This window comes from Pseudoliparis swirei, chromosome 1, assembly GCF_029220125.1.
Source record: "Pseudoliparis swirei isolate HS2019 ecotype Mariana Trench chromosome 1, NWPU_hadal_v1, whole genome shotgun sequence".
Classification (NCBI taxonomy): domain Eukaryota; kingdom Metazoa; phylum Chordata; class Actinopteri; order Perciformes; family Liparidae; genus Pseudoliparis; species Pseudoliparis swirei.
In genome coordinates, this window is record NC_079388.1 from 3,804,405 (window position 1) to 3,816,740 (window position 12,336).

The 12,336-nt window shown below is 45.3% G+C and overlaps 1 protein-coding gene across 1 annotated transcript; it reads right to left on the reverse strand.

Annotated features, from left to right (window-relative positions):
- Positions 1-1,250: 1,250 nt before the first annotated feature.
- On the reverse strand, positions 1,251-7,171 carry trhrb (thyrotropin-releasing hormone receptor b). Its single transcript, XM_056414942.1, has 2 exons — positions 6,160-7,171; positions 1,251-3,309 (listed from the first exon to the last, which is right to left on the reverse strand). The coding sequence occupies exons 1-2, from the start codon at positions 6,958-6,960 to the stop codon at positions 2,872-2,874; spliced, it is 1,239 nt and encodes a 412-aa protein (XP_056270917.1). The 5' UTR covers positions 6,961-7,171; the 3' UTR covers positions 1,251-2,871.
- Positions 7,172-12,336: the final 5,165 nt, after the last annotated feature.

A 12,336-nucleotide genomic window follows, 5' to 3' on the forward strand; every position in this document is an offset into this window, starting at 1 on the left:
GTGTGTGTCTCTCTGCTTGAAGGTGTGTGTCTCTCTGGCTGAAGGTGTGTGTCTCTCTGGTTAAAGGTGTGTGTCTCTCTGGCTGAAGGTGTGTGTCTCTCTGGTTAAAGGTGTGTGTCTCTCTGGCTGAAGGTGTGTGTCTCTCTGGCTGAAGGTGTGTGTCTCTCTGGCTGAAGGTGTGTGTCTCTCTGGTTAAAGGTGTGTGTCTCTCTGGCTGAAGGTGTGTGTCTCTCTGGCTGAAGGTGTGTGTCTCTCTGGTTAAAGGTGTGTGTCTCTCTGGCTGAAGGTGTGTGTCTCTCTGGTTAAAGGTGTGTGTCTCTCTGGCTGAAGGTGTGTGGCTCTGGCTGAAGGTGTGTGTCTCTCTGGCTGAAGGTGTGTGTCTCTCTGGCTGAAGGTGTGTGTCTCTCTGGTTAAAGGTGTGTGTCTCTCTAGTTAAAGGTGTGTGTCTCTCTGGCTAAAGGTGTGTGTCTCTCTGGCTGAAGGTGTGTGTCTCTCTGGCTGAAGGTGTGTGTCTCTCTAGTTAAAGGTGTGTCTCTCTAGTTAAAGGTGTGTGTCTCTCTGGCTGAAGGTGTGTGTCTCTCTGGCTGAAGGTGTGTGTCTCTCTGGCTGAAGGTGTGTGTCTCTGGTTAAAGGTGTGTGTCTCTCTGGCTAAAGGTGTGTGTCTCTCTGGCTGAACGTGTGTGTCTCTCTGGCTGAAGGTGTGCGTCTCTCTGGTTAAAGGTGCGTCTCTCTGGTTAAAGGTGTGTCTCTCTGGCTGAAGGTGTGTGTCTCTCTGGCTGAACGTGTGTGTCTCTCTGGCTGAAGGTGTGTGTCATGGAGTCTCAGGCACATCCTCTGAAGCAGTGGTTCTCAAATAGCGGTACATGTACCCCTGGGGGTACGTGAAGGCACTCCAGGGGCTACATGAGATTTGTAAAAAATATTTAATATTCAAAATTAGCATCCATTAAAAAAATCATTTCAAAATAGAATATAAGTGTAAGTTCATGAACATAATTGTATATATTCTATATTAAATCAGATCCCGATGGCACAGCGCTGTGTATTTAACCAAATAAGGCTTGTTAGGGGGTACTGAAAAAATATTTCACAGGGGGTACATCACTGAAACGAGGTTGAGAACATCTGGTCTAAAGGACACGCCTCGCTCATGTCATCAGTTTAATGTCTAATGGAAAACAGACTCACGCCATGTTGGTCATTTCTGTAGGCGCGAGAAAAGAAACACAAAGTCATCTTCTTCAATTTCAGGAACAACTTTATTGTGCAACATAAAGATACACATCTGTACACTTTTCTAGAAGACAATAACATAAACTCACAGGATTACATTATTACGCAACAAGCAGGTCCAAGGCAGCGGCTTCCAAATTGTTCATCACAAAAACCCTATTAATACAGTTTGAGTGGGCAACAACCAGAGTGGCGTTGATGAGATACACAGATAACCATAAATAACGATCCCTCTAAATACACGGGGAATGAACCCACTGATACGCGGCGAGGCGTTTACAGGCACAATCATGAAGCAGGAATTGCAGCATTTTAAATACAGCAGTAGTTGACACCCCCCCCCCCCCGTTCCAGAGCAAGAGCTCCATCGTCTTCCTCTGCTGCTTAACGACATTCCACGTCTCCATCGGCCGCCGGCTAGAGAGCGAAGCCGGTTACATCCACATGATACCAAACATTCACGTCACTTTGGACACGGATGCATCCGGAATACGTCCACACGTTGTTTATGTTACACCAAGTCTCCGTCGCACTGTACACATTATCGTCTTTTACATCGGGACGCATCGAGGTTTAAACCTCTGCTGCCTAAACTCGTTCATTGTTCTCCTAATCTGTGTTATAAATAGTGTATTAAGGGTTTATAAGTTTTAACTATTTCGGTATCAAAATGTGTCAAGAAGAGTTTGGAAAGATTTATAACTATTATAAAACTGAGAAAGTCCCACTGTGACATCACGTGTGGGCGCGGTCAATGGTGGGTGACCACGCCCACAATGCAGAGCCCATTGAATTGCAACTGAAGAAAACATGTCGGCCATGTTGGAAACGGGGTTTGACATGAAACAGGAATACACGCAGCAACCAACCACCGAATTATTAATCCGTAAAGCCTCGTTTCTTGTTTTGAAGCAATAAGTGACACATTATAAACCCTTAATGAAGTCGCCAAAACAACACAATCAACGTCATCGTGGCACTTTTTGAATTTGACAAACCATCCAGGGACCTTTGTGGAGAACCTCCACACTTCAAGGCTTCAGAAGTCGAACCCGTTGTGTCTGTGAAGGTCGTGACTCACCCTTCACTGGGCAGTCGGCCCGGAAATCTTCTGGGGGGCGGGATCACAAAGAGTTATAAGATCTGCTTTTTCGGGGTGTGAAAATAGACTCTTTTTCTTTTCTTTTTCTCGGCCTGAAATCCCAAAAGTCTGAATGAAGCTGAGGAAACCGACCCATCCTGGACATCCTGGAATGAATTCGAACCCGACTCGCCACTCTTCTGGTTCCTAGTTTGATATCATACATCTGAAGTGGAGCGCGGCGTTTCACTTCACATGTTTATCGTTGACTCGCCGGCGGTTTACCGCTTATCGGCAGGTCCGAGGCGCGATAACGGAGCGCTTATCTGTCGACGCGCGGCGCTCGACAATGTCCGCCGTCGTTCTCGGCCCTCGTGGACCGGGGCCTCTCGCCGGCGGCTGTCATCTGTGTTTACGTGTCCGTCTTTTGAAAAGGTCAGCAGGCACTCAGGAAACCATATTCCCTCTCAGCAGAATCCATGAAGCCGCATCTCCAAACTCCTCGCTTCTCGATCCGCCCTCCCTGAGGATCGTCCGCCCGGCCTCCGGCGGGAACCTCAGGCGTCGCTGAAGTCCACCTTCTCGTAGGCGCGGGGGTCCGGGCACACGGCCTTCTGCTCCGCCAGCAGCTCGTCGGTGGCGGCGAGCCCCTCCAGCTCGGTGGTGAAGTGGTCGGCGCTCTCCGCCACGGACGTGTCCTTGCTGACGGCGCTGTACGTGAGGGCCACGCCGTAGGCGTAGGCGGCGGCGGGCTTGTCGGAGCCTTTCCTGCCGCAGCGGCAGATCTTGCGGAAGGCGGCGCGGAACTTCTGCGACATGGCGTTGTAGATGACCGGGTTGACGGCGCTGTTGAGGTAGACGCAGACGCGGCAGAAGAGCAGGAACCAGCTGTCCAGGTAGGCGCGGTCCAGGAAGGAGTTGACCACCACCAGGGTGCGGTACGGCATCCAGAGCGTGGCGAACAGGATCACCACCACGGCCAGCATCTTGGTCACCTAGGCAACAAGGAGCGACATGAGAAGTGATGCGGCGGTCGAACGCCCGGAGGAGTCCACGGCGGAGCGATCGATGCCGCCGAGGTCAAAAGGTCTTCTACTAAGACACGTGAGAAGGTTCTGGACATGTGTCGACGGTTAAAGGTGAATGGACTCAGCCTTCAGGAGGAAATGAAAGGTTTAGTGCCTTGCTCAAGGACACATGGACTGAAGGAGCCGGTCACGCTCTCCCTCTGAGCCACATGCTGCCCGTCATCTCAGTTATTTAAGTGTTATGATTGTCTATTTAGATATACATCTTTGTTTTGAGCCCATCTTCCCCGTTCTCTGTAGTCGTATGTTTGACCCCGGCGAGCTTTGAGGTCACGGTTGACCTTCTCAACAGAACCAAACTGGACCCGTCTGCATGTTTGTCTTAACCGATGTGTTTGGAGGTCGTGGCGATGCGGACCGACTCCACGCTAGCCGGCTAACGAGCCGAGCTGAGCGTCAGCGGAGTGAAGGGACGATGATCCATAATCGGTTTCTATTGGTCCAGAGCGACTGTGGGTCAGAGTTATGGACACAGACGGGTCCCATCTGCACGTTTAAATAATGCAGCACAATTTAATAGTTACCCCCCCCCCCCCTCTGAAAGAGTGGTCCCTGGTGGGTCCCCTGAACCACACTTTGAGAATCACTGGATTAATTGACAGGTTTTTGTCATCAAGTAATCATTAATTAGGGTTTTATCTTTTATAATCTTCTCAAGCCCAAAAGCTGTTCATGTTGCAGCTTCTCAAATGTGAATATGTGAGACACACACACGCGCGCACACACACACACACATACACACGCACACACACATACACACCAGTGGCGGTGCGTCCATAGAGGGCGCTAGGGCGCCGCCCCTCTTAAAATTTTGAGATGAAAAAAAAGAAGAAGAAAAAAAAAATACATCCTGTCAAAAAACATTGTATGCCAAATCATTTAAATTGTAAATATACCGTGTTGACGCACTAAATGTGTGTGGGAGACCGTCAGCCTGTCAACAACCACTTAAGTTAATGTGAAAAAATATAATATATCGCCACTCATTATCACGGAGAGAAGCCCCTCCCCATTTTCGGGGCGCCGGCCCAACGTGTGTGTGCGGCAGCGAGCAAACATTTCACAGTCGTTTTGGCAAGGATGGCTTCTCATTGGCGGATGAAACGTGAATCTTGGGGCACAAAAATGTGCGCTCATTGGCCAATGACATCGTTTCTTATTTCACGTGACTGGACTATTCGGCCAATCAGAGACCGGTATCGTTCCCTCAGCCAGAGAGCTCCACGGAGCTACAGAGCAGGTAGCTAACGGAGCTGTTAGCTGGAGCTCAGTGAGTAATGCGCTGTTTAGTTTCCCCTGTCTGTTGTTCCAAAGTCCTGGGACTGAAACTCTCTGGACTACAATGGGGGGAGGGATCTAAAGAGCTGCAGACAAGTGTAAAGCACAAATCTTGCCGCAGTTATCTAGCTAACAGCATGAAGCTAACTCGCTAACAGCATGAAGCTAACCCTGTTTGCAGAGCAGCAGAAGGAGACCGAACTGGCATCGAAACACAACGAAGAAGTTCTGAAAAACAGACACATTCCCTCCAGAATAATGAAACAGGCTGGTTACAGACATGATTGACTTTAACCAGAGAGTTATGGAGAAGTTTTCCAACTGTAAAGAGAGGAGCTACTTGTCTTTACAGTAGTGGGTCTGCTCTGTCACCCAATGTAACATGTGATCTCTTTCTGACTCTATTCTGCTCTGAACCTCTTTCATGTGAGGGTGAAACTCTTTTATTTTGCAAACCTCTGAAACCCAACCCAATGTTCCTTAAAGCTGCTCTGAACCTCTCATGCCCAAAGTTACAGTGTGTTGATAGTTGTTATTGGACCGTGTTGAGCACGCTGTGTTCTTGAAATAAAGCGTTGTTTTTTACAATATTCTACTCAAAACCTCTTTTCTTCTCATTGTTGAGTGATATTTAAACCGCGTTGCCCAACTGCGCCCCACAAAAAAAATTTCACCAGCCGCCACTGATACACACACACACACACTCACACACATACACACACACACACACACACACACACACATACACACACACACACACACACACACACACACACACACACACACACACACACACACACACACGCACACACACACACACACACACACACACACACACACACACACACACACACACACACACACACACACACACACGCAGCTATCATCGACACATGATGAACTCCAGACGTGACATTTTAGCGGCAGCAATCAATTCAATTCAATTCAGTTTTTCACTGCATATCTGTCAAAAACATCATAGAAAATAAGATATTATTAATTTGGTAGAATTCCTTTTTCTCTTACAGTTTGCTGCAAACAATTTTTGGGGCAAAAAAAAATACAAAAGGCAAACCGTAAATAAGAAACCGTTTAGAGGATCTACATTACAAAAGGCACAAACCTGTCTGAGGCCTTTTTTAAGTATGTGATTCATAAATAAGGACCTTTTTTAACATGTTGGGAGCTCTCCATATTTAGTTAGTTATTAAAAGGGAAAAAGGTACTCCAAATGCCGATTTGAGACTTTCATACATGACATCGTTTTATTATTCTAGTGTGGCAGTATTACGCATGTGAGCAGCATTTATTCTTAATTTTTGTGTTTCTTTTACATTTTTTAATCAGATTTTTGTTTGCACGTTTTGTGTAAATCTTCCTGTTGAAGTAAAGTACAAGTTGCACACAGTTGTACTAAAGTACATGTACATCATCACTTTGGTATCCTCCTGTTTTAAGACATGAGCGCGCGCGCCCCACCTGTCTGCGCGAGGTCGCGGTGGAGCTGGAGTGGCGCGAGTTCTTGCAGCTGGTCCTCTTGTCGCCTCCCACCGCTCCGTCCTGCTTCTTCTTCTTCTTCTTCTTCTTCTTGTCTGTGGGGTCGGAGGGCAGCGGGTTGAGGAAGAGGATCCGGGCGATGAGGCCGTACAGCACTGCGGAGAGCAGCAGCGGCAGCACGAAGAACACCCCGAAGTCGAAGAAGTAGACCGGCAGGTAGAACTTCCTGGACACCCGGTAGCCGCACGCGACGATGGTGACGTTGTCGTACACCAGCTGCTCGATGTCCGACAGGTAGAACCACATGACGCAGTACAGAGACGTGAAGGCCCACACGAACAGGATGATCTTCTTGGCGCGGGACAGCGTGCACAGGAACTGCGCTTTGATGGGGTGGCAGATGGCGATGTAGCGCTCGATGGTGAACGCGGTGATGGAGCAGGAGGACGCGTTGATCCCCAGGTACTGGAAGTAGGTGATGCACAGGCACCCGTAGTGGCCGAACACCCACGAGCCGAAGAGCCCGTCGGTGAACGTCGGCAAACCGGCCGCCGTCAGCACCATGAGGTCCGCCACCGCCAGACTCACCAGGTAGCAGTTGGTGGGAGTCCGCATGTGTTTGGTGGTGAGCACCACCAGGACCACCATCACGTTGCCCACGACCCCCAGCGCGCAGATGACCAGAAGCAGCACACTGCTGATCACTTTGTACTGCAGGCTGTAGTCCGTCCACCACCCCAAGGTGTCGTTGAGCCCCGGAGCCGCCGCGGTGAAGTTGTCCATCTTGGACGCGTCTGCTGCCGCCTGACGCGCAAAGCCCGCTTTTTACGCGCGAGATGAATCAACGTGGTGCGTGGGGGGGAAACGTGTGTATCGGTCCGTCAAGCAACAGGAGAAGCTCACACGTGCATCCAGCGGCGCGCTGCAGGTGAACACATCTTATTGAGCCAAAAGAGCCGCGCGCACTCTGGACGGGTTCTCCGCGTCCGCGTTGTGCGTAAAAATAAAAATAAATACCAAACCGTGAGCGATGCGGCGCCGCGTCCCCGTCAGGATGAACTGCGCCTGTCGCGCAGATGTCGCGTTGGTTTTGAAGCCTTGCTCTTTACGCACGAGCTGCCATTACGCATGCGAGGGGATTAGCCAACCGTGCCATTATTGGGCACCAGACCCTCCCCCACCCTCCGGCAAACAAAAGCTACTCGAACGCCCCAATGTTCCCACATATTCATGAGTGTTCCGGTGGGATTCATTCATCACTCACAGAAGGCTGCAGACATCAGTGTTGGTTATGTTTTGCAAAGAGGATTGCAACTGGTGTTCCTGTCTCTGCGCGTGCGCGTCAGTCTCCGGACTACATCGAGAAAGTTTGACCGTGAGAATCAGAACAGTGATCGTAATGTTTGTGCAGATGAATCTCAGTGTGACTCCCGGTGTGATGAGCTCCGTGGAGTGAACGGCAGACTCCTTTAAACACGGTGCTGTGATCAGTAGACCCCTTTAGGTGAAGCTGCAGGTATTTTACCAGCGGATACTCTTATTCTGGAGGAGGTCGGTGTGGCCTGTTCACACTTTAATGAGTGTCGTTATATCCTGAATAATGTTCTGACATATAAATGTCTGAATTGTTCCTTGGAATATGTCCAAGTTACAGATGATGGATGAATTATTGACATGATCGAGGAAAATGCTGACCCGACTTTAAGCAAAGTGTCTACATGATGGATAGACTATATATATATAATTATATATATATAATTATATATATCTTTAGGCAAAGTGTCTATACATGATGCATAGAGTATATATATACATATATACATGTACACTACCGTTCAAAAGTTTGGGATCACCCAGACAATTTCGTGTCTTCCATGAAAAATCACACTTTTATTTATCAAATGAATATAAAATATAGTCAAGACATTGACAAGGTTAGAAATAATGATTAATATTTGAAGTATTAATTTTGTTCTACAAACTTCAAGCTCAAAGGAAGGCCAGTTGTATTGCTTATATCACCAGCATAACTGTTTTCAGCTGTGCTAACATAATTGCACAAGGGTTTTCTAATCAGACATTAGTCTTCTAAGGCGATTAGCAAACACAATGTACCATTAGAACACTGGAGTGATAGTTGATGGAAATGGGCCTCTCTACACCTATGGAGATATCTCATTAGAAACCAGACACTTCCACCTAGAATAGTCATTTACCACATTAACAATGTAGAGAATGTATTTCTGATTAATTTAATGTTATCTTTATTGAAAAAACAGTGCTTTTCTTTGAAAAATAAAGTCATTTCTAAGTGATCCCAAACTTTTGAACGGTAGTGTATATACAGGACTGTCTCAGAAAATTAGAATATTGTGATAAAGTTATTTATTTTCTGTAATGCAATTAAAAAAACAAAAATGTCATGCATTCTGGATTCATTACAAATCAACTGAAATATTGCAAGCCTTTTATTCTTTTAATATTGCTGATTATGGCTTACAGCTTAAGAAAACTCAAATATCCTATCTCTAAATATTAGAATATCATGAAAAAGTATACTAGTAGGGTATTAAACAAATCACTTGAATCGTCTAATTAACTCGAAACACCTGGAAACACATTTTCAAATGTTTGATTTTGTTTTGCTGTTATAAATCTTTTTTTTACTTGGTCTGAGGAAATATTCAAATTTTATGAGATAGGATTTTAGAGTTTTCTTAAGCTGTAAGCCATAATCAGCAATATTAAAAGAATAAAAGGCTTGCAATATTTCAGTTGATTTGTAATGAATCCAGAATGCATGACATTTTTGTTTTTTTAATTGCATTACAGAAAATAAAGAACTTTATCACAATATTCTAATTTTCTGAGACAGTCCTGTATATAAATATCTATATATATATATTGATCAGTCCCTTGTTTGATTTGTGATCAATTAATTATTTGTTTGCTATCATTATTTTTTATTTATACAGTTTTTGTGCCACTTATTTTAGTAAAAAAATGATGTCACATAAATCCCCATGAAGCTTCCCTGGTTCATAACTTATTAAAACAGTTACTTGTTGAATTGCTAGTTTTCTTTAAAAGGTTTAAATCTGCAAATGAGGCATCATCTTATCAATAAATCAATAAAAATGTCTCCACGTTTTTGGTGATAAAATGTGTAATAAATTAGGCATAACTGATATGAACAAATATAGAAACTGGGAGGTTTGTATAAGAGCTGCTGAAGAGGTTTATGGATCAGAGACTCAACAAACTCATTCAAAGAGATGTTTTATAACATTACACACATGATGAACACACACAGGAAACACAACTCTATCCCCATGAAACATCCAGGGGATTACGCATTAACAATGTGTTCTTGATACAAGAGTTGTGAAATATCATGTTTCATATGCACATGAGGCATTATCTTATGGTAACTTGGTGAATCGGAGACATTTAAAGACAAAGTATAACATGCTGAGATCGATGTCTCGTTATTGTACAGCACAGAGCAGCTGCTGTTTAAAAACACTCTGCTGCTCGATGACGTCATCCAGATCACAGCAGAAAGAAGTGGAAGAGTTGTACTGCCACCCAAAGGACCGGAGCAGCACCCACAGGGGGGGGGGAATCAGATAATTTTTTATATACATTAATTTAATTAATACTACTAAATAAATATATATACACTACCGTTCAAAAGTTTGCGGTCATCCAGACAATTTCATGTCTTCCATGAAAACTCACTTTTATTTATCAAATGAATTGAAAATTGAATAGAACATATAGTCAAGACATTGACAAGGTTAGAAATAATGATTCATATTTGAAGTATTAATTTTGTTCTTCAAACTTCAAGCTCAAAGGAAGGCCTTATATCACCAGCATAACTGTTTTCAGCTGTGCTAACATAATTGCACAGGGGTTTTCTAATCAGACATTAGTCTTCTAAGGTGATTAGCAAACACAATGTACCATTAGAACACTGGAGTGATAGTTGATGGAAATGGGCCTCTATACACCTATGGAGATATTTCATTAGAAACCAGACGTTTCCACCTAGAATAGTCATTTACCACATTAACAATGTATAGTGTGTATTTTTGATTAATGTTATCTTTATTGAAAAAACAGTGCTTTTCTTTGAAAAATAAAGACATTTCTAAGTGACCCCAAACTTTTGACCGGTAGTGTATATATATATAAATAGACACTCTGGTGAGAAAGGCAAGGCAGCGCCTCTACCACCTCAGGCAGCTGAGGAAATTTAAAGTTTCCCAGAGGATCCTTCAGTCCTTCTACTCTGGAGCTGTAGAGAGCGTCCTGACAGGAAGCATCACAGCCTGGTTTGGCAACTGCTCCGCTCAGGACAGGAAGGCTCTGCAGAGAGTAGTGCGTTCGGCTGAGCGCACTATTGGAACTACACTCCCCACCCTGCAGGACTTGTACACCAGGAGGTGCAGAACCAGAGCCGGCAGGATCATGAAGGATCCTCACCACCCCAACAACAGACTGTTTCAGCTGCTGCGGTCAGGCAGGCGCCTCCGTAGTCACGCTGCAAGAACAGAGAGACTGAGACGGAGTTTCTTTCCTCAGGCCATCAGGACTGTGAACTCCGACCTCACCAGGACCCCCACATAGACCCACACAACTGCCCTCTTAGGCACACACACACACACACACACACACACACACACTTACTGTAAATATTGTGTTGTTTTTTATTGTAAATAGTGTGTACTTGTTGCCCTTGCACATTCCTGCTGAGCATTGCCACTTTCATTTCACTGCACACCCTGTGTGTGTATGTGAAAAATAAAACATCTTGAATCTCTTGAATCTTGAATCTTGAAATATATATATATTATATATATATATTGGAATATAACAGTGGTATTTAGGACCTGGAATACCATTGTTATATACAAACACACACATACACACACACACACACACACAAGGTGCACTCTATTTTCTTTTTGAGTTTTGTTGTTTGGTTTATAGACTTGTTGTCCCTTTTTCTTTTCTTTTAGGACAACTTCCAAACTGAAAAGCATTTCTGATTTCAGGTTGAAGAAGTTGAAAGATCCACCTGTCCATGCTGCCCACCTGACTCCTCCCTCCTGGAGATCCTCTGCATGGACTTCTGCTGTAAAGCTATCCAACAACGTGATACTGCAGTCACAAGTGCCCCAAAGATCAGACCCTCCTCTTCCTCGCTGTCATCCCCTGAGGAATGGAGCAGCTTCCACTGCACTTCAGTTTATGAATGTGTCCGATTACACAGGAATCTGATATCTACCACATCAAATCAAATTCTGTGAAGTACAGGAAGGACCCGATCGGACCGGCCTCCATAAACTGAACCCTCTGAGTCCGGTCTCTCAGTCGGGTCTCTCAGTCCGGTTTCTCCAAGTCTGCCATGCAGGTTTTGTCCTGTGGCGTGTGAAAGAGTTTTTGTCATATGAAGCAGAGAAAAATGTGCAGATGAATATGTGCACGTTGATGTGATGCACACAGACCTTTCACCTCGAGGGTAACAGAAACAGCACGCTCGAAAAGAAATGATTCAAACTGAAGCTGAGAGACCCACCGAGGAGAGACCATGACGTCCTTTTCAGGTTCTTCATGAATATGGATCAGTCTGATGATGATGATGATGATGATGATGGGTCTTTGTCTCCTCCCATAGAAACCAGCACACCTGTATTTCTCCCCCTGAGCCCCTTCTGAGTTATGCTGCTGCTACACACTGAGCACACAGCGGGTCACTAAATCAATACAGCGTTATTTACTGGAGAGAAGAAGAAGAAAAAGATTGATTTTTTCTGTTATGCTGATAATAACTCAGCAGACTTTAAAAGGTGAAATGACCTCTGATCCCGCTCTGATTCACGGTGACAGTGGCAGGTCATTTTAAAGGAAGTCCACTGAGACACACACACACACAAACAGAGAAAAACACACACAGAAACACACACACACTGAGACTCAAGGTCGGTTATAAACCAGCCGACCCTGACCTTCCTCCGGTCCACAACCTGACAGAGAGCATCACTCGGGCCCCGGACTCACCAAACATCTGGGGGACGAACAGCAGCAGCCGGTCCAGGTGGTCCAGGTAGTCCAGGTGGTCCAGGTGTCCCATGTGGTTCATGTGGTTCA

Bases quoted from the DNA above. Each gene is read 5' to 3' on its own strand.
- trhrb (XM_056414942.1), bottom strand. From the start codon at position 6,960: ATGGACAACTTCACCGCGGCGGCTCCGGGGCTCAACGACACCTTGGGG. The intron at 3,310-6,159 runs GTGGGGCGCGCG...CTTGTTGCCTAG, and splicing joins CCGCGACCTCGCGCAGACAG to GTGACCAAGATGCTGGCCGT.